The sequence below is a fragment of the Drosophila takahashii genome, chromosome X (genome assembly GCF_030179915.1).
Source record: "Drosophila takahashii strain IR98-3 E-12201 chromosome X, DtakHiC1v2, whole genome shotgun sequence".
Lineage (NCBI taxonomy): Eukaryota > Metazoa > Arthropoda > Insecta > Diptera > Drosophilidae > Drosophila > Drosophila takahashii.
The window spans coordinates 19756234-19779461 of NC_091683.1; the positions used below are offsets into that span (position 1 = coordinate 19756234).

A 23228-nucleotide genomic window follows, 5' to 3' on the forward strand; every position below is an offset into this window, starting at 1 on the left:
TTTTTTATAATTTTTTAATTCAAGCACTAATTTTCAATTTATTTTAATTTTTTTTACTTTTTGTAATTTGATTTTTTATTTTTTTTCTTATTTCCGATAGTATTGATAATTTTTATCGTTGCCAGTATCGATATACAGATGGTAATTTTGCCAGCATTAGGATTTAAGTCTTATTTTTTTTGGTAAATTAATAACTAAATAGCTTGCTTTGCTTTAAGAGAGCTATTTATTATTTTGCACTAACTCATAAAATCAATTTCAAAACAACTTCTGACACCTTTTAAGTTTTTTTAAATAACTAGAGATTTCTGTGACACCCCATTAAACATACAAACGTGCGCCAGTTTCAAGCGCTATTACTCAGACCGCAATTAAAATCGGATTTTTCCTCGCCGAGTGGAATCAATATTGCTGGCTCACAATTCCCTGCTGTCTGTGGCACAATTTGCCATCTCCAATCAGCAATCCGCAATCGGCAATCTGCAATCTGCTAGCCGGCCAAGAACGATGGGGTCGGGTTTTATGTTTGTTTGTGCACATTAGCTGCTGACTGGTGGCGAATATCCGGAGGATGCAAGCGCAGCATGGCACTGCTTAATCCGCTCCATTCCATTCATCCCGTATCCTGTACACTACACACTGTATTCTGTAGTCTGAATCTCGTATCCCTTTATGCCATATCCTGTATCTGGTATCCTGTCTGGTATCCCATCCGTAGGCCCTGAGAAGTCGGGCGCGGAAGCAGCGGGCGGCCCGCAAGCCCCACCTATCGGAGCTCACGGGCGGCAGCGTCATCGAGAACATCGCCCAGACGCGCCGCCTGGCGGAGACGGCGCTGGACAGCAGCCGGCATGCCAGCAGGATAATGCCGGACGAGGCGGCCACCAACACGGCCAGCGGCTCCAACGAGGAGGAGGACGAGAATGCCATTTCGCCGGACATCGACGACTGCCACGTCATCGTGAACGACAAGTCCACCGAGTTCATGCTGGCCACCGTCGTCGAGGAGACGGGCAAGTGAGTACTCATTTTGCGAAGGCTGTTTGGGCCCTCTAGTTGAGGCTGGGAAAATCATGTAACATAAGCAACCAGAAAAGTGAGCCAAAACAGTGTAACAAATATCTAAATACAAGAAAAATTCATCTAAAATTTTGTATATAGCAATTATAAAAAGCAATTTTTCGCTATAACTGGGCCAATTATGGTCGTACACCAAAATTGCATACTGTTTTGAACAGATCACAATATAATAATTAAGGCCATGACAATTTTCAATTTTTTTACAAAGAGGGTACATCATGATTTTTTACGAAAAATATAAAAAAAATTAAATGTCCATTGTTTAAATGATTCTCGATTGAAAATTTAATAACGAGTTCCTAAGGGTATGACAATCCATATTTGGATCAATATATCATTTGTTTAAGCGAAAAAACTGATTTGTTTTAGAGAAAAAAGATTTTTTTTTTTGGAAACTCTTGATTTCGGTTTTTGACAAATATATGAATCTATTTAAATTTGCTTTTTTTGATGTAAATTGGCCAAAAATTGTCCTACACAAAAAATACTGGATGGCCTTGTTTTAGCGACTGATTAACTCAGCATATACACGTCGTTCGTATTCGGATTGGACATATAGTTTTGCAAAACCACTTAGGTCTTACGTGTGCGGGGCATAAAAAACCAGCAACTTTTAGTCAATTTCCAATTTTAGTGAGAAACTCCGTGGCAGCGAATGAAAGTTTGGGGCTGGGAGTTGAGAGCTCGAAGCTCGAGGCTCGGAGCTACACTCATAAAAATTAATTTCTAAATTTTGGAAATCTCGCCATTGAATCGGCCTACCTTTGAAAATAGAAAAAAAATTTCTTGTTATTAGAAAATTGTCCTTTGAATACAGAAAACCTTTCTTGATGGAAAAAATTCAAGAAAGAATTTTTCTTAAAAATAGAAAAATGAAAATCTCATATGTTTGTTTAGCCGTCGCAGCCAAAACATTTTTGTACGTATTTAAGGACAAAATCACCTTTGAATATATGAATGAAATGACCCTAGAATATAGGAAAGTAGCCATTGACTTCCTTCGGCTGCCGAATGTTAACGACAAGAAAAACGAAGTGGGACGAAGGGCCTACTCGGCCCGACTACTACCCGGCTACCGACTTCTCTGATCCCCCGAGCGTCAGTTGTGAAAAAAATTCGTGAGTGATGGACGTGATTTTCAAGCGGATAAGAGGTGAAGCCTTTTTCCGAATATTCAAAGGTATGTAAATATGTATATTATTTTTTGTATAGCGGGCGTACAATTGTATGTATGTAATTAAAGGATACATTTCAAATCTCTTTACCAAGCGTATACCAATTTAGGTGAATTGTTTTTTAGCTAAGAGCTACGTACATACATACATTTGTACATAAATTTGTGGGTGTACAGTTCTATAATAACTTTATCTTATTACTCGCATTTTATTTATTTTTCAGAGTGAAAATACCTGCAGTTGCATCAGCCAAATAATTTGTTTGTCGAAGCTGTAATTTTGTTTTAAAACCTTCTAAGGTAAGAAAAAATGTTGTATTTGTTTGACATACTTATGTATGCATGTAAATATCTATGCATGTACGCGGCTCACCCGATCTGAAACCCGATTTTCAACCCTTTCATATTCTGCTCCTCTCTCTCTCTCGCTTGACCTACGCGTCGCGACGTTTCTCTCTTCACCTTCTTAAAACTGACACGATCTGCCCTGCTTACATTCGGTCTCCCTTCGCGCAAAGGACTGTATGTAAATATATATGTATGTATGTACGTGTCTCTCCCGTGCCTCTCTCTCTCTCTGAAATTCGATTTTCAACCCTTCATTTTCTACCTGTCTTGCTCCTCTCTCTCGGTCGTCTGTCTAACGTGTTTGTATTTTGGCTATTATTAACATTACATTATTTCAAAAAAGTTGTTTATTTAAAAACAAATCATTGATATCCCAATAACTCTTTTTTTATAGATGAGGAAAGGCGAAGAAAATGGATCACCTTAGGTCATATGAAGTTCAACAGACCTTGGGTAATAATAATGTTTTCTTGAGTCAAAAATGTGTTATTTAAAAATGTTTAAATGTTAAGTGTTAAATGTTTTAAATGTAAATAAATATAATATGCAAAAGAAAAAACCAAGTTACATTTTATTTTTAGGGTTTCAGTGTTAATATATAACTTCCTTTCAAGAAATATTATTTCTTAAATCAAGAAATAAAATTTCTTGAAAGGAAATTTAAACAAGAAAGAATTTTTCTTGTTAAAAAGGTGCCTTTCTAAAAAACCCTTTCTTGTTTTAAGAAATTTAATTTCTTGAAACAAGAAACAAACCACCTTTGAAACAAGAATCGCCTTTCTTGTTTTAAGAAATATTTTTTCTTGTTTTTATGGTGGCTTTCTAAAAAACCCTTTCTTGTTTTAAGAAATTTAATTTCTTAAAACAAGAAATATTTTTTCTTGTTTTAATGGTGCCTTTCAAAAAAACCATTTCTTGAAACAAAGGTGAGGTCGCCTTTGGCAAAAATTCAAGAAAGAATTTTCTAGATTTTAAGGAAATTCTTCGATTTTTTTTTATGAGTGTATCTGCGATGGCCCTGGAAAAGTTGGAAGCTCAGCAGTTTCGTTTCCGTATCCGTATCCTTGCAACTTGCAACCTGGCAACTCTGGCAACCCTGGCACGTGCCACAAACACGTAATAGATAAGCCACCCAGCGCCCGTTTCTGCTGAGTGGTCTCGACTGCACTTCCTTCCAGGTGGCCAGGCGAAGCCCCAAGCCCATGGAAAACTGAAAACTGTCAATCTGATGGCAGGCAGGCTCCGTTCGACCACGGCGCCACTCAATTGGCGACATAAAAGCGGCCAGGCACTTGCCACGAGTGTGCTGCACTTTCAATCAGGTCCAGGTCCTGCCAAAAGGACACCTTCCTCATCAGCCTCTGCAATCAGTTTCCCCCCGAATCTTTATCCGAATGCGAATCCCTGCCCAAAAACCGCCATTAAGTGCGAGCGTTAAGCGCAGCCAATTAGCATCCTGATGGCCTGCTTAATCCAATAAGGACATGAAATGAAACCATTAATGACAGGCTGGATGCACAAAGTGGATGGGCTGGGATGGTATCGAATGGCATCGAATGGGACCGCGGAACTTTTTCCGCCGGCAGAAGAAAAATCACAGCCAATGAAAGAGAAAAATAATTCTCAATAATTCAATTAATGCGTCACTTTATTAAAAACTCAATCTTGCCTTGCCTTTAATTGACGTTGCGCCCCCGATTTTCTTTTTTCTTCTCTTTTCGTCCTTCATCAACGCCGCCGCTTGCTCGCCGTCCCCCGCCGTCCATCGCCGATTGATTCGCTTGATTGATTGATTGATGGATGGTCGCCGGCTCTTATTGCCGTCTTGTTGCTCTCGCAGCAGCGTTGTGGCCCAAATCACCACACAGCCGCAGTTGGTCGTCGCCGATCCGAATGGTAATCATGATTCTGGTTATGCAGCCTCAAACGTTGACGATGTCCTTGCAGGCGTGGCGCCCGCCTCCGTCGCCTCCGCCGCCACATCCGGCGCCCAGCGGAGCAGCGGCTCGCCGCCGGACAGCCCGCTGCCCAGTGGCGCCACCCTCCAGCGGTCCAGCGTCAGCAGCCAGCGGCGCCCCACCGCCGACGACTCGCCGAAGCGCGGCGATCCGACTCTCAGGTCAGTCGGTGTCGATAACTCCAGGTATTTGGACTATTTATATTCTGCTCCCTGTATTTGACCCATTTCTGCAACTCCCGTAGTATTTTATCCTGTCAAAGTTTGGAATACAAAATTTCTTAACTCGAATCCAACATATAAAAAAGTTTGAGTTACGAAGAATTCGAGTTATAGAATGTTTACATTTATTCTCTCTATTGCCCAAAGAAACACTGATAAGAGAAACCGCAGTAAATCCCTTTATTTAAGATTTAATGCATTTTAAATTGAGAAATTTTCCTAATTCAATTAAGAAAATTTTATTAATTTAAAAAGTTAAAACTTTGCGTTTTATAAGAAATTTTAATTTACTTAATGATCGACATCAGCACAAATATTTTTTATATTTTATTTTCAAAATATTTCAAATTTCAATGTTTTTGTATTAAATATAGGGTTTTTGTTTTCAACTCAAATATTAAATACGAAATTTAAATTTAATTTGCTTACCTAAGTTTATTTTTAGGGTCCAGTTAGTTGTTTAATTTACCACTTAGCACAAACAGTTATATTAAATAATGTTTTTGTATATTAAAACCTTATAAAATCCAAATTATTTTAAAGTTTTCCGAGAAAATGTAATTGATAAACAAGATTTTAAAATTATTTTTTTCCGTTTTCCGGTAAATACTGCAAAGATAAACGGCTTATGCTTTTTCTAATTGAATAATCAATCACATGCCCACACAATCGGTTGACTGGGTTCCAAACGTAACCAGAAAATGGCTCACGTATTTAGCTAGAGACCTCGCACGTTTTCCTCGCACTTTTGGCCATGCAAAGAGCCAAAAATAGTTTCATAGCACCGTAGTTGTGCGCTCAAAGATTGCGTTTTCGTTTTCATTCCGACCGCTTCCCCTTTCCCTTCCCCTGCCTTTGGCTCTGCCTCATCCACTTTTGACTTCCGCTTGCAGCGTCGCCATGAAGCCATTGTCCTTTGTCCGCTACGGAGTGCAGGAGGCCATGACTTTGGCACGCAACGACTCAACGCTATCGACCACATCGAAAACGTCCTCGCGCAAGGATAAGAAGAACTCGCAGGCGTCAAGGTGAGTAACGGTGTTGCCCCATAATTACAGTTATTATTTTGGCTTTTCTGTTGGCCAGTTGGGCCACCCCATACCCACTTTCACTCGCCCCTCTTAAACGAAAATGCAATATACACATATATATAACATAAACCATGGCCTATTATCCTTTGCGTGTCGTACAGATTCACGATATACAAGGTGCACAAGGCTTCGAAAAAGAAACGCGAAAAATCGTCGGCGAAAAAGGAACGCAAGGCTACCAAAACATTGGCCATTGTTTTGGGTAAGTTCAACCGCAGGCCCTGAATTTGAAAATATATTTAGTATTTATGCAAATGTGAAATTCTAAAATCTGAAACTGAAAATTCTTAACCCCTAACCACCTTGAACTACCGAACAGGTGTCTTCCTCTTCTGCTGGCTGCCCTTCTTCAGCTGCAACATCATGGACGCCATGTGCGCCAAGTTCAAGAAAGACTGCCGACCGGGTCTGACGGCCTACATGATGACCACCTGGCTGGGCTACATCAACAGCTTCGTGAACCCGGTGATCTACACGATATTCAATCCCGAGTTTCGCAAGGCCTTCAAGAAGATCATGCACATGGGGTGATTAAACAAGCGAATAGCAATAGCAACTGCAAGAATATCCATGATGGATGATGATGATGATAATGATGAAATAATGATATGCCAAATGAAAGCCATCGATGCACAAGAGATCTCAACCGTTGTGCATGGGGCTTTAGATTCGTTTCGTTTGTCGTTCGTTGGCTTCTCCAATAGCATTAAGGTTCAGCTACTTATGTAAATAGATCTGTATATACCTCTATTCGGTTAGGCCCATCCATATATCCCGAGAGTCAGAGCTGTAGGCTAGGTACAATTTTTAACAATTACATTAAGCTAAACCTAACTAGCGATATAATCAAGACAAAACACAAAGGACAAAAGACACACGACAACACACAGTAAACACGCGATTAACATAAGTTACGCTTTAACAGGATAATGTAGTGTTCTTTGTAGGCTGCTCCCGAAAACCTATCACATATCATGAGCAGCAAGCTATTACCAAACACCCACCCCCACCACACAGCCCCCAATATTTGATTAGATAAGAGTGTATTCAAGAAATTCATATCCTTGAAGGTTCTGCTGGCGATTGTGTCGTCGGTACATAGAGTTAGTTAGTTAAATCATCAGAGATAAGGTAGAAAAGCGGGCCTTGAGGTCGGCGCCTTCCACCACAGACACACATCACATGTACGATGGGTTTCCGATACAAAAACAAAAAAAGAAATGGTCGATTGGGAAATGGAAATGGAAACCGAACCGAACCATTGGAGAAGTGACACGCACACACACACGAACAGACACCATAAATCAAATGAGCCCCACAAATGAACACAATATCGAGGGGCGCCGACCTCGATGCTAAAACCCGCTTAGAGCTCACTTTTCGTTCGACTTTCAGTTCATAGAGATGATATATAAGAGCATTTAAGATCCAGAGGTCGTACCTAGGCTAGTCACTTAATATATAGATCTAGGACTCATTATATATCGCATAGTACCAAGGGGGGTAGGCACTATAGGGGGCCTGGGGATGCATAGCAAGGAGGGGGAGAATCAGGGTATCTAGAGCAAAGGCTATCGCATTGCTAGAAGCAATATGCGGGGAAAATCAGAGAAATCAGAGCTCCTAATCGGAGCGCTACCATAGCAGATATACTCATCGGTTTAAGCGTACGTACGTGTATAGTGAAATATCAAAACTGAGTTTTGAAACACGGACCAAGGCCTTTGGTCTGCCGAAAGGACTATCTGAAATCGGCAGGGGCGAAGGCGTTTGGTCCCTGATTTCAACAGCCGTCCTCTTAACTGTTTCTATGTGACAAATAATTGATAGGTAATTACTCCTACTACGTGTAGTAGTTTATAAAACAATTCCATTTATAGTATACAAGTAAGCTTAGGCGTAAGCAGTGTCCCCCAGCTCACATTTCCAGGAAAAGCTCAAAAGTTTTTATACTTTCCTAAAAACTAAAAATTAAAAACCAAAAACTCCAATACAGATATAGAGTCGCCGTGTGTTTGAGTGACTGCTTGAGTAAGTGCGTGTGTTGGTGACTGCTTGTTTTTTTGTCTAAAGTTTAGAACTCTAGTCGATAAGTTTAGGCTAAGACTATGGAAACAGTTCAACTTTCAGATCAGTGCGAAATGCCCTTAAGTTAGGTTCTTCCAAAGGAAACGCTTATTAATTATAGCTAATTGGTAATTTTTGCAATTTGAACAAACTATTTATACGTACACACACACACACATACACACACGTTTACTGTTGATTTATCAAAATTGTAGCCTGAGTTTTTAAATCGTTGAATTGTTGTCTGTTATCGTTAATTTGTGAATGAGATATAGCATAGTTTTAATGACCCTCCGTAGCGAGATCTCTCTACCAATAAAGCATATATATATACGAGTTTGTAAAATAACTGAAATGGAAACATGGAAACTGGAAAACTGAAATGAAAATGAAAACTATTTTAAAGAAATGGCAAGAAATTTGTGGTTTTTTTTTCTAGAAAATTATGAGAATTATAAACTAAATGAAGAACGTAGGCTAAGCTCTATGAAAAGCAAACTATTTCAAAAATAATTATCATAGCTTACGGAAATAATAATAGCGAATAACAACAATAATGTAATGATACCAAATAGGATGTGGAGCGGCCCAAACTGCGTCGGCATAAGAATACATCAAATAAATAAAGCAAAACTGAAAATATTTCAAGGCGAAACCAATTGCGAACTTTTCATTTCGATGGGAGAAAGTTTTCTTTGGGCTCGGTGGTTGGTTGGTATATGTGTAAGTATGGCCCGTTCATTCCCTTTTCCGCTTTTGGTCCCCATACATGCGTATATCAACATTTTATTGCACTTATATGAGCTGATAATAAAATTCCAATAAGCATGAAAGGAAATAAAAATACTTACACAAGACAAACAAGCGGCACAATGGACAGGCTTGGTTGGGTAGCTGGGTAACTGGGTATCTGAGTTGCTGGATAGTGAAATCAATGCGAGAAGGAGCTCACAGCTCACGGCCGTCGCCACCTCTTGGGAAACCGAAAACCTAACTAAGAGCCTCTAAATAGATGAAAGGAGTCGGAGTTGAAGGGCCCCACCACCACTCGTCATACTCTAATGGGTACTCAGCCAGACGGACCAGGAGTTGGAGGCGGAACTCGGATTCGTATTCGAATTCCGATTCGGAGACACAGACCAAGACGTAAATAAATGGGAAGAATGGGTAGGAACTGAAGACCGCCTGACTGTTGTCCGCTTCCTGATACGAAACGGCCTTGTACACTGCGGAAAAACTCGTAAATGTAAAAAAAATTTACCCAAGATTTACCTAAAGATATAAAAGATAAAGATATATCGATTTTTGAAAGTACATGACAAGATCAACATTGAACATTTTGAGGCCATAAGAGATTCTTGGGTACAAAATAGAACTGGAAAATATATTGACTGTTTTCCCTTCAAAACATCGACATTATCGAATTGATATGGTCGAAATATCGAAAATATCGATAATTTGCAAGCTATTGTACGATAGCTTGTATCCAAGCATATATAATTGTTTCGTATTATTAATATTATTCACAGGTTAAAACTTAGATAGCAATGAAGTATATTTAAGGCATTTTAAGGTATACTTTTTTTATTACTTTGGATGCACTTCATTTTATTTAATTTTTTTGACTTATTTCTTTCACTTCCGCCCCGAACGAATGGCAATTTGGTTTTCGCCCAGCTACAGCTCCTCGTTCCTCAAGCCGGGGCTTCATTGTCTTTGAGCTGTGTCTTGGCCTGACCATAAATACGAATGTAAAAAGGGCAACCAGAGCCGACCGCTGACCTCTGCCTACTCCTCCTCCCCCTTCTCCTTCTCCTCCTCCTCGTCCTTGGAATTCCTGGCCATAGATGGGTGTGTGGGAAAAGTTGTTTCATTCGATTGTGTGCCTCCTCGGCTTCGACTTCGGCTTCTCGACTGCTGGGGCGAGAGTTGTGTGCTCTATGTCCATAACTAATTCGAACTAAATGATGTACTAAAGTGTTGAGGGAACACGGATACTCGTGCCCAGAGGAATGGACATTCAGACAGCCAGACAACCAGACGGCAGGAAAGCAGGAAACCAGCACACAAGGAGCTAGCTGCGTATGAAATGTTTTCCGTCTGGGGGCGATATCTTATCGTTACACACACTGGGTGGCGATAATTGACAGACCATTAACGTTTGGATTGCAAGAGCCAAAGTAAAACTACTACAACAATGCGAGAGCGTTTTAGCTGTGTGTTAGCCATCTCCATTCCCATCCCCATCCCTTATCCCCATCCCATCGTTATAATCCATATGCCAGGCTCGATGTCCAGAGAACTGTGTGATTTGCCAACTGTTTGATTCTGCAAGGGTGCTCATCGGCTGATCGAAATATCGGACTAAGATTCCCTCGAAACGTACGAAAAATTAAAGAGGCGTTCCGCCAAAAGAGCCAGCCCAGCCAATCAGCTGGCTCAGGGTATTTCTAACCCCCTTTTTGGCCCCCCCTCTCAACCACTGCGGCTTAACATCTGACCCGGAATGGAATTCTGGCAACCGGAAACTTTACGGGCCAGAGTCAAAATCGAAAAATATGCACACGACCAGAAATAGTTTAAATACAAGGCCGAATATTAAAATGTGTAAGGACTCAGGACTCAGGACTCGGGACACAGGACCCAGGACCCAGGACCTCGGGCGATGGGGTTAGTGCAATCAAGCATGCCTTCTCAGTGGATTACCGTACCCGGCCTGACCTGCCGCCATTTCAACTTCACGGTCAATGACTTTTCAGCCTTCTGGCCGCCGGAAGATGAAAGGATGTGCTCGCAAGGAAGCCGAGTGTCCAGCTATAAACTCGAAATGAACTCTAACTTTAAACATATCTGGGTATCTCAAAAAATTGGTTTTAATGTTTTTTAATACTTAATCTTAATTTCTTACAAATTGTCACCCAATAACTAAAACTATTATTAAATTTTCAAGATTTATTAAAAATAAATAGTTTGTATAAGTTGGTTGTTTTATGTATTTAATACTTTTAAAAATATTTTAAAGTGATTTCTTAATAATATATCGTTTTGTTAAATTTATATTTTTCCTAACAATATTTTCTGAAATATTTTCAACTGTAGTCCTGCTGCCGTTAGGACTTTGCATTTGCTCAAGTGACTGAAAGCCCTTAAAAACATGCACATATATATTTTTTGTAGTTTGCAGAAAAGACCGCAGTCATCGTCATGTTCCCTCTTCAGTTGGCAGGGTCAATATAATTTTACTGTCATCCGATTATCGTGCGGGTTGGTTGCCTGCTTTAACTCAAGATCGATTCAATGGCTTGCCCTCGAGAAGGTCTAGTGTTCTCAATTAACTCTTCGACTCCATTTATGCTTCATCTTTCTGCTCCATTGAGCTGTGCAGTTTCTGGCTTTTAGGATTAGGTTTTTCCTTGAATAAAATAATATATTTTACATTTAATTATCGAGGACCCGATGAAAAAACAAGGTTATCATCAAAGCAGCCCGGTGACTAACCTTAACCTGAATGCCCCCAGCCAAGGCATCAGTATCAAAAATCGTGCTGTGTTTGTTCGGGCGAGTAGAAAAAGTATGAGAAAAATTTCAGAAGTTGTGGCTGCTGCGTAAGAATCGCTACTGGTACTCCCTGGCAAACAGATCTCCGTGCTCGAAAACTAAGAGGCTAAAACCACCGATCAAGATGGTGGAGTTCGCCTTCGACATCAAGCACCTCTTTCCGCAGCCGATCATCCGGGTGCAGGCCCACTCGCTGCGCCCCAAGGTCGCCGCCACCGCTGGACGGATTAACCCCCTAATACCGCATTACCGTCAGCGAATTAACCACCAGTCGGCGGTGGGCCCCAAGTGCCAGCTCAGCCAGATCCTGGACGCCATGGGCCAGCTGTCGGCGGTGGCCCAGGGACTGCGTCAGCCGGTGACCACCGCCGAGAAGCTGGCGCCCGACCAGGTGGTCTACCTGATGGCCGACCACGAGGCGGGACGCTGGAGCGTCGCCGGGCTGCTCAAGGTCGGCACCAAGGACCTCTTCCTGTTCGACAAGCAGGGCTCCTGCCGTCGGGCCGACAAGACGCCGGCCATCCTCGACTTCTACGTCCACGAGTCGCGCCAGCGTCGCGGTTTGGGCAAGCAGCTCTTCGAGAGAATGCTCGACGAACAGGGCTGGCTGGCCAGCAAGTGCTCCGTGGACCGGCCGTCCGAGAAGCTGCTGGCCTTCCTGGGCAAACACTACGGCCTGGTCAGCACCATTCCGCAGGGCAACAATTTCGTTCTCTACGAGGGCTTCTTCGAGGACACCAGCGGCAGGATCTCCTCGGCCCGCAATCGAATGGCGAATGGCAACAGGGCTCGCAGCCAAAGTCAGGGTCACCATCTCCGCCGGACGCAGATGCAGATGCAGCAGCAGGTGCAGCAGCAGCAGCAGAATTACAATCCCAGACACCACCGACGGGACATCCTCAACCAGGGACAGGGACAGGACTGGGACGCACCACGCACCTTCGCCAGCATGGACCACATCCAGGGCTCCAGGGCCAGGAGATCCCACCACTAGGACTCCGGACTACTACTACTTAGATGCACCTTCACACCTACACTCGTTCCCATTTGGAGCACTCACCGCACACCAAATTTCTAGTTGATGTTTAAATTTTAAAGGTTTTTATCTGTTTTTGCCATACAACCCATCCAGAAAAAGACTAAACAAAAAACTACGTAAATTTCATGATGTAAATTCCAAATGCAGTTGCGGCAAAAAAAATTAAAAAATAATTAATAATTAAAAAAATAAATTAAATATTTACTGGAGTGAATTTAAAGTGTTTAAAGTTCCCACAAAACTTAAAAAATAATTAATAATTAAAAAAATAAATAAAATATTTACTGGAGTGAATTAAAAGTGTTTAAAGTTCCCAAAAATTAACTTGTTAATACAAAATATTAAAATTGGCGAAAATGTTCTTTTTCCAAAATCACACGGAAAGTGTTCTGGATTTATTGATAATTTTGTTATGTGTTCAAAACAGTATGTATATTTGTGTAGGACCATTTTTGGCCAAGTTACAGAAAAAAAACCAACAGAAAAAATTTCATATATTTGTCAAAAACCAAAATCCGGAATTTCCAAAAAAAAAACAGTTTTTTGAACATTTTTTTCCAATTTCTAATTTTAAATTCTTTTTCAATAAGTTCAAAAACGACTATTATTTTGAATGCTATAAACTTGAAAGTTGAGTTATAAATAGCACAGTTGACTTAGGAAGGCTTATTAAATTTTATTAAAGCAAACTGAAAACTGATTGGAAAAATGACCAGCATTTGGACTCCAATCAAACGTTTTCCAGCAATACAAACGCCAGCGGGCCACCGAATTTGCTTGTATTTGCATAGTTTAATTTTCATTTAACTTTTATTTGCCGTCACGTCGCCAAAAATAGCCAACAAACGGCCAAAAATGCAAAATGCCCAACCAATGATTGCCGCTGTTTTCGTTGATTTTCCTCGGTTGTTTGCCCTTGTTGTTGGTTGTTTGTTTGTTTGTTGGGCCGTTGTTGATTCGTTTGCATTGCCATAATATTTAATGGGCAGTCAAAAGTTGATGGGGCCCAGGTCCTGCGATAGGAAGGCTTTGGCATTGGGCTTAGCCATGACTTTGACTTTGACTAAAACCGGTTGCCGGCAGTTATTATGTCGCATCATTTGAACAAAGTGTCCGCACATGCAAGGCAAACAAATTTAAAGAGCGGCAATCCAATCCAACGGATTGGAAGCCTCGAGCATCCATTCTATATGGCCGTATGGCTATAGAGTCATAGAACAAGCATCGAGGAAATGATGTCGAAGAAACAATAGCTATGGGAAAAACCAAATGAAATTCAGTTTAACCGAAGCACACACACCACCACGGGGATACACACACTAATGCGCACCCGCACAACCACACGGACACAGACGTCTGTCCGTGAGTTGAGCGCCCAAAACACAGTGGTGCAAATATTAAAATTGAACATTTTTGTCACGTGTCAAATGCCATTTATGCGCTTCGTGATCGCACGCGGCTCAGAGCTGGGAACCTGGCCAGATATACTTCTATATGGGGGCAAAAAAGGGGTGTCAGAGGGTTAAACAGCCAGGCAAAGTCGGGCGACAGATCCGTCTTTTCTGACTCTCGGCATGTCCTACATTTGGAACATTTAAATTTTTTAAAAAAACATTCAACATTTTCTTTAATCCCTCAACTCAACGAAAGTTGAATTAAATTAGATCGCTATATTTTAAACTAATCGATTAATCAGCAAAAAACGAAAAACTAATTACTAATTATATATACAGCTCGTAGAAAAGTTAAAAAGTAGAAAAGCGAAAACAAAAATTAGTCTTTCTTGCTTTGCCTATTCTTTTAAAACATTTAAGTGTTGGTGAAAAGTATAAATTTAATTATATTGCTTGGATGAAAATAAAATCAAAATATTAGAAGATATTAAACTTTTATTTCGAATATAGCAAAAAAAGTGAAAATGTCGATTGGTTTTAAAGACAAGGTACTTTCTGATTTTTAAATATTTAACTTGAATCAAATAAATTTTAAATGTTTAAATTATAGTCCTGATTATAATCCACATTTTCAATATGACTTTTAACTTTGAAATGGGTATCTTGTTATTTGTACCTTGTCTTTAATGTTTGTGTTGGCGTTAGAGGGACGCCCACGCAGAATTTTATTTTAAAGCCATTTCTCGGTTTCGCTTCGGTTATTTGTAAAATAACCCCAAAAGTGTCAGCTGAAGTGCGGAAGTGTGTGGCTGCGAGTGTGTGGGACAGTTTTATTAGCATATATCGATTGCACTTAGACGACGCTGGCAGCGACGTCGGCAGAGGCCATTGTGCAAACTAAGTAACGGCAGAACTCGAAAACTCTTGTTTCTCTTTGCTTACCTTATTGTTTTTAATTAATTTATGGCTTGCACAAAGACAGAGGCGCACATACCAAAGCACATATATGTATATATATATATATATTCATGTTATACATATGTAGACCGGCACGTGTGCTGTTAAAAGGAAATGGAGAGAAAAAATAAAAGTGATTTCAAATTTGATTTTCATTTATGATTTTAATTCGTTTTGTTTATATTGATTTATTTCAGCATATTTATTTAGCAGCGCTCTCTGTCGCACATTTCTTTCTGTTCTGTTGGCTTTAAAACGCATTGCGGTAGTTTGCAATTTGTTGGCTGACAACACGGCGTATGAGCAATATTGCATATGCGCCCGGAGAATCGAGTTTTTATCTTGAATTTGAATTTGAACTGGATGACAAAGTTCGGATTTTCTTTGGTTTTGTTACACATGCACAGTATCTCAGATTTCGGGGGAAAAAAGAGCTGTCATTTATGGTTTAGTTACCGTCTCACCGTTGGTGCACCACACGGCGTATGCGCAATGTTGCGTACAGGCGGAGTTTCCCAGAAGGCAATTATGAGTGAATTCTACGAAATAACTGGCAAAAGGAATCGAATGTCATTTACGTGGAAGGCATGGGGAGGCTTTTTCATGGTTGGAAACTGACATTCAGGGAAATGACATTCACCGAATGAACCTTTGTCCATGCACCCGGATTCCTGCCTTTCACCTGCCTTTCCACCGAATCCCCACCGAAATCGAACTTTAAGTTCCCTCGCCCGCTTCTATTTATGCCCTCGGTTTTGCCCTGGATCTCTAATTTCCTTGCCCAGCACAGAGGACTCTCCGCTTCCGCAGAAGTGAAAATCATTGCCAAATGGCAGGACACGTGTTACTCACTGAGTGACAAACGCTGTCCCACTCGCCCATAAACAGGGGACCACGTTTAAAAATAGCCAAGCAAAGTGTGTGGGGGCTTGTATGAATATTAAATTGCGATAAATATCGAGAACCCCCAAGGGTTGCTAAAAATACTCTAAAAATATATATATTTCTAAAAGGATACGAACAGTATAAATAGAAAATACACTTGAAGTGTTTCTTGGTATGTAGCGAATTTAAGATGTATCTCTACATCTTGGAATGAAAATTGCGTATGGGTAATTTATTGTATCAGAAAATGGGCTAATTAAATAAAATAAAAATTGGATCTGTATCTTTGAACATATTTAAGTGATTTAACTGAAAAGAATTGGAATTTATTAATTATTTTTATTTCCGATCAAAATATAAGATTAATTTTAAAGGCAATCTTACTTGTTTAGAAAGGGATTGGCTTGGGTATCTTCTTATATTCCTTCTATATTCATCTGATGTCCGAGTAATATCCTTAGTGCGCTTTAGCAGTGTAAACCGTGTAAATCATTTAAGGGGTTTTTACTTCCGGATGGCTTGAAGATTGAGGAGCGATGGCTGTGCTCTAAAAAGCTGATAATGCAAAAAAGCTTTGAAAATCATTTGTTACACTACGCGTATGGTTGACTGTAAAGTGCCTCTGAAGGCACTCACTCCGTCTCTGTCCGTCCCGTTTCCCCATCTTCCCATTTTCCATTTTCACCGTCCCCCGTTTCTTTTCCTCCTACTTCTCACCGGCCATGCTGTAACAATAATGTGCACTTATTTTTTATGGCAATCATTTAAGACAAAAATGTAGCTGCGGCAGAACGAAGTAGAAGCAGGGGCTGAGGCAGAAGTAAAATAAAAGCAGCCAAGTCCCTCAAAAGAATGAGAACAAGAAGGACCTCTTACAAAAGTATTTGTACAAGAGTCCACATATCTAAATGTTTTGTGAGTGGCTGCGCCGTGCTGTGTAAGTGTGTGTGTAAGCGGGGCAAGCAACAAAGTGGGGCAGGCAGGAGGCGAAATGGCGCCCAAAATGTTTGCCCAAGCCAAAGTTCTGAGGAGCAGTTCAATGCGACTCCCAGGACTCCCGACTGTTGCTTTCTCTCTCTCTCTCAACGATGATGATGAACGTCAATCAGGGAAATTGCCATTTTTTCCAACAATTTTTCACTCGTTCTCTGTGCGTTGAGCCGCGTTTGACGTCAGCAAGCCGAAATCGAAAGCCAACTTCGTTTTTAGTCGACTGGCTTTCGAGCGGTCGAGAATATCGTTGCATTATCCATTATCCTGGATTGTACAGCTTAAAAAAATAGCAACAGTTTGCCATTTCTCGATACCTAATTTGTGTTTTCTTTTCAAAATGTCGAAATTATAAAACCATATCTTCCAAATAATACGTTGTGAATAAACATGGAAACAATACAACAAAGCTCCTACGAAATTCTTATATTTCCTAATTATAATAATTGATATTTTTTGGGATTTCTTTATTTACAAACTTTTAAGATAAATTCCTAATGCAGCCAAATTAAATGTTCTTTAAAGTTTAAACTATATTTCGTATCTAAAATAAATCTGTTGGCAAATCTTCTGAAACCTTTTCCTGCCAATTAACACGTATAACGCTTTTGTTTTTCCATGAATGCAGCTGTAACCCCAGATCAACTAATTAACTGAGCTCTCATTTCCTTTTGTTCCTCCAGTTTTTCAGTTTCGCCCGCTTTGCCTCGCTTTTACCCCATTTTTCCCGATTTCCCCGTTATCCCCTTGTCGCCTGGTCAGCAGTTTTGCACTGCTTTGCATTATCTACTCGTTCAGCTTTCATGTTAAAAGTTTAACCAGCCATGAATTTCCGCTGCACATTCTTCTATAATTTTCTTAACGCAAAAGTTTTTGCGACAATTACGTACGTGTGGCCAGGTGGGTTACTTGAAAGCAGGTTTGGGTTTTTGGGGTTTCAGGTGGGTGGAACGGCAGTTCGTGCCACTTACACGTGACGTAGACAGCTAAAAGTTGTTGGATAGGCGGCAAGGGGGCGGATTCCTCCTCCAGAAGACAACTTACCGTATAAATGCAGCTGGAACATGTCGCTGTTGTTGCGGCCAAGGTGAGCTACGGATGACAGACAGCTAGTTTGGTTGACTGGAGACCTCGGGGGCACAGGCACGGGCACGGGCTCAGGCACATCCTCATAGTCCTCATCACTGTCGACGATGCCAAGCCTTGTCGCAAGTACTTAGAAAACTTTACACTATATAAGCTTAACTTTGCCAAGGCGACTCGCTGGGTAGGCAAAAGGCAGTGAAAAGATCAGGCAGAAGGCGGTAATAATATGACAATAATGACACTGTTGACGGTGTCTGGTGTCTGGCCAACAACAACAAGAACAACAACAACAGCCAACCAACCAACCTCCCTGGCACCACAAATTATGGCACACTTTTCAGCGCATTTCGCATAATTTCACTTGAGCGGGCTAACAGCCACCAGCTAAAATGCAACTCCATTTAAGCCAGCTCGGACTTAAAGTCGTTTTGGTTTTTGGCTTTCCTCGATTTTCCCTGCTGCTCCTTCTGCTGCTGCTGTTGCTTCCACAGCTCCTGGGGCACCGACTCACTCAAAGGAAATGAGAAAAATTTTCTTCATTTCCGTTAAATGTCACTACACTTTGACTCACTGGCCAGTGTCACTTCCCCGCTGAGCAGAGCCTGTTGAATGGCCGCTGGGCCGAGCAAATCGGACCTTTAAAGGTGAGTCCTAGATCATCTAACTTAATCTTCAATAGAGGATCAACAGCCATTATACGCCTTTCGAAGCGAAGCTAGTGCCTGAAGGCGCTCCACCTAGCGGCTATTTTATAATTTGTTCATAACTTTTTAGTGAATGTTCCGATTTTAAATATTGTTTTAAATGTCGATGTGCATTAACAATTAATGGAATATTTTCGGAGTTTTTTATTTGTAACTCTGCTTAAATGTTAATATAAAAAACATAAAATTAAATAAATAAAATTTTAGAGATTGTGATATGTTCTATATCCGTTTTCTGTGCTATTTTCCCTGAAGCTTTGAACTTTGCAATTCCCAACCGAAAACAATTGTCTTGCAGGAGAAGGAGGAGAATGAGGATGAGGTCCTTCCTGAACCTTCGTGCACCCATGCTACCCCCTTTCTTGGGGCGATGAGAGTGAAGGGGTGACGGGGATGGAATGAGAATAGGAGTGGGAGTGGGTTGGCAAATCGTAAAGCGACATTAACTTAACAGCCTTAAAAGCTTTGCTCCTCTGTTCGGCGCGTTGTTCTGTCGTTGCCCGTGCTATCGCTAACTCAATTTTTCACTGCCATTGTGTAGGCCCTGTGACTTTTCGGGAATTCCCATCAGCCGGCTGCCAGCTGCTAAAAGAAAACTGCCAGCTGACAGCCGCCCGGTCCCTGAATATGTGTACACAAGTCCACCCCTATCCTATCCCAACCCATCCCACCATCCCACCCCGATTGCGAAAATCCAAATTATCTGATTTTTATTTCACTTTGTCGGCGACATTTCGTAATGCGTTGCAAATCGAAAAGGAAGAGCGCCCAAGAAAAGCGAATTAGACGTCGACGGCGAAGTCAGCGTTGCGCAAACCACAATTTTTTGGTAATTAGCTGAGAAAAGGCAAATATAGGGAAAAGGCTCAGACGTAACTTTTGGGGAGAAGAGAAGCTAAAGCACTTCACTTCGTTCGCCTGGCTGGGGCTATAAATAATGCAAGAAAGCGCTTTACAATTTTACATACATATTTTAAACAAATGATTAAAATAATCGTGTTATTTCCTTGACATAAGAAATTCGATTTAATAGCAATTACTTAATTTAATTAATTATTGATTTATTACAACTAACCAAAAAATATAAAGAAAAGCTTTTAAAACTAGTTTGCGTAGAAACGGACAGACGAACGGACGGACAAACGGACAAACAAATTCTTAAGAAATGTTTAAAAAATATGGCACTTTTTCTTACATGGAATAACTCTATAAATTTTCAATAAAAATTGTTAAGTATAATTTTTTTACATATATTTTTTTTATTACTTCTTAAGGAATAAACAAATAAGACCCCTTTCTTTTAAAGGCCTTAATTTGACCCATGGTGCCACATACATAAATACATACTCGTACGTACACACACACTAACACACAAGGCACAGACATGACACATTTATGCGCGTGTGTATGTAATTTATGTCCATACTTATTTATGCGTATTTCTGCAGCGTGCTCTTCTCTCCCATTTGATGTACAATGATGATTAATGGTGTAGGTGAGGGCAATGCCACCGGGTGGCAGGCGGGGTGGCGTGGCCTTTAGAGGGCGTAGTGGGCGGTGTGCTCATAAATTCGGGGAGTCGTCCTGTCGGAGTGACAAAAGTAGCGCGAAACCAGCGAACAGTCGAGTTGGTCTGGTCTATTCCTTTGGCATATATATATAGGATACATATATATATATAACAGCACTGAACTTACGAACAGAACCCATTTGACAGCACTCATAATCCAATATGAGTGCATATTAGCTTTAATCAGTTAGCGCACGAGTAGGTCCTGGCTGCCAGGATCGCGGTTTGGGGCTGTCAAGGAAGGAGTGGCAGATGTCAACAGACGATTCACTTAGACACATTTTTCAATGATGTCGTAGGGGGTTGTAGATGTTGCTGAGGGGATGCTGGATGCTGGATGGATGTTGCCGCTGTGCTGTTGCTGGCGTACTTAAGTCGCGTCAAGTCATGCAATGTCAATATACTCATTCACCATTCACCTTTCACCTCCGCCGGGGGACTGTTGTTCTTACCCAGACTGCTCTACATTCTATATGTGTATGTACGCTGCTCTTGTAAATTTCAATTTTATGTGGCCCACACACGTGACAGGTACTTGTACTCGTGCCACTGAATTGTCAGCTGCTGCGGCATTTGTATTTGTCACTGGGGCATTTAATTTCATTTGACAGCTTTAATTTGGTTCCGTTGTCAGGCATTAAATTGCTTGCCTTGCACCTCAGCCGCTTCGGAAGTTCGGAAATGGTCTCTCTTGAAAAGCATTTCAAGTTTTCAGACGAAAAGGAATCCTTCAAAGCCGTAAATGTTCAGACTCGACACTGGGCAAACACTGCAAATGACAGAGACAATAACAGCAAGTACCCAGAACAGAACTACGAGTGCTTCCAGTGCCAAGGAGTCCAGGAGAAGAATAATATTTGACTTGTGCCGTATGCTCGCATAGGCAGTCAAAAAATGTTCATTTTCATTTTCATCTCGGCTAAAATGTTTAATTAGTCCTCTTTGCATTCGGCTTTAGCCAGGCATTCCTCCCAGAAACACGAGCCCAAACCCACTTTCCCGCTAACATTGTATCAACAAACAAAAGACAAACACGGAGTCAAACTTTCAAAAAATATGAGAATTTCGTCTCTGCAAGTTTTACATATAGAAGTACATAAATACGTATATTGGGTACATGAAAAGAAACATTTGGAATGTGGTAGTGTGGTGGCAGTTGATCCTCAGTGTCTTTCAAATTTTTCAAAAGTTCATGTAAGTATAACAAATATATATTTGCGTTTGCAACTTGTTCGGAACAGTGGGGCAAAACCGACAGTTAGCCCAAAAGTTGAGTTGAAGTCAGATTTTGTTTTTTTTTTTATTAAATCAAAATTCCATTTAACAGTAACCTATTTTCGGTTTAAATTCGGCTCTAAAAAATCGATTTCATATAAAAACCGACGACTAGACATGAGATTATTTTAAACATTCAAACTTTGTTCACAGATAAATTGTTCAACCAAATTTAAAGTTCGATTTAAGCTTGAACAAATTTGGATGTTTTTTTTTAATAACTGTATCTTGTCGTGTATCGTGTTTTGCATATAATCCGCTGTCTAATTATGATTATTCCAGTTTTATTTATTTTATTTAAACCCTGTCGGATGGACAGTCAGAACGGGGAAAAATCGCCAAGGGAGTGCAACCGCCGCATGGCAATAAAGTAATTATTCAAATAATTCGTTTGTGGCTTCTAGTTGGCAACTTTTTGCGGAGGATGGCGAGAGCAGAAGATGGCAATAATCGTAGTTCTGGAGTGCAGCTGTCGTTGGTTTTGCCAGCCCCAAAACGGAATGGCCGGAAAAGCGAGAGTGATTTGCATATTGCGCATTCGCGGGGTAAGCGGGGTATCTGAACGGTAGCCGGAGCCATGGCCCAAAAGCCCAGTCCGGTGCTCAGTGATTAGTCGGCGCCCCCTGGGGAGGAGCGAGCCCTCCAAGGTCACCGACAAGGCCAGCCAGGCGACCTTCGGCGGTCCTGGCAGCCCGGAGTATAAGTGGAAGTTGACCTTTTTTGACCCTCTGGTCAGCACAGTGCAACCAAAGCAAGGTGAAAAAAGTTACAGTCCATAGAACGGAAAAAAATATTATCAGAAAGTAACAAAATTCTGGAGTATGCAAATTGTACTATATTTCTAGTAATCTAATCAGGATTAAGATCAAGATTGATATCAGGCTCAGAATCAGAATAAGAGTAAAACTTAATTTAATAGGTACAACACTTAAACAAGTATTAGCCAAAACTTTTAGAAAAAAGTATTTTATAAGTTTCCTTTATTTGAGAAAAAAAAGTTCTCAAAGAGTTGATAATTTTTCTAATTTATAGATAAAATCGATATCAACGCCAAATCTCTAAAGTACCTAGCGAATACTATTTTGAGTGTAGAGTGTAGAGTGAAAGAGATACAAATAGGTTTTATGATGTATTTCAACTGGTTGATGAATCCTTTCTACTTCGCGATTTGATCGAGCGGTAAAAATAAGCCATTTGTCAGGGCTAGTTGAGTTCCGTTGCGAGTTTACGAGTGCGAAAGTGGTTGAATTCGATTCGGATTCTCCAACTGCTGCACATCATGGATGATTTGTTCGGCTCGCAGTGCTCCAATGTTCAGTTGGCCAGGTGTTTCGGTATTCAGGTGTTTTTGTTGGCCAAAAGCAGCGCTGACTCACCTTGCACACACGCTCACTGCCGAACAGGAAGGCACAGCTTATTATGGTAGCTTGTAAACCCTAATGAGACGGCATAAATCAGCGACAGGAGCACGCACATCCAAGCCCAAGCCGAAAGGCGAAATCCCCACCCCTTTGGCCTCCGGAGTCGCCTGCATAACTGCGAAATGTTAACAAATACTATTTGATCGCGTGCCTAGGAGCGTAGAACGTAAAACGAGAACCGGGGCTTTGGAAAGGCCGAGGTAATCTCCATATTGAATTGCCTTTAATATTTCAGTTCAACGGGGCAAGTGCAGTGTGCACACGGGGCGTATACGTGATGCGGATGATATTCAGCGTTGGCTGAGAAATGCAAAACTATTTGCATAGTTCAGCGTCATTTTGTTTATGGGTGGGGATAGGGGCGAGGGGCTTTGCCAAATTGAAGGTCTCGCTGGCCTTGTCGATGGCCC

At 40.9% G+C, this 23228-nt stretch overlaps 2 protein-coding genes and 1 long non-coding RNA gene across 3 annotated transcripts in view; all 3 read left to right on the forward strand.

Annotated features, from left to right (window-relative positions):
* Positions 1-8504, forward strand: part of Dop2R (dopamine D2-like receptor) — a 30680-nt gene extending 22176 nt beyond the window's left edge. Inside the window, 5 exon segments of the mRNA XM_044396186.1 lie at positions 719-1017; positions 4446-4745; positions 5675-5809; positions 5974-6074; positions 6192-8504. Coding sequence (XP_044252121.1) covers positions 719-1017; positions 4446-4745; positions 5675-5809; positions 5974-6074; positions 6192-6403 — 1047 coding nt within the window. The 3' untranslated portion in view covers positions 6404-8504.
* Positions 1988-3155, forward strand: LOC138913933 (uncharacterized). The gene is made up of 3 exons (XR_011419820.1): positions 1988-2260; positions 2479-2554; positions 2997-3155. It is a non-coding gene; the product is annotated as an uncharacterized lncRNA (long non-coding RNA).
* Positions 8505-11441: 2937 nt separating the features above from the next.
* Positions 11442-12705, forward strand: lky (leaky). The gene has a single exon (XM_017141431.3). The coding sequence runs from the start codon at positions 11622-11624 to the stop codon at positions 12489-12491; it is 870 nt and encodes a 289-aa protein (XP_016996920.2). The 5' UTR covers positions 11442-11621; the 3' UTR covers positions 12492-12705.
* The last annotated feature ends 10523 nt before the right edge of the window (positions 12706-23228 follow it).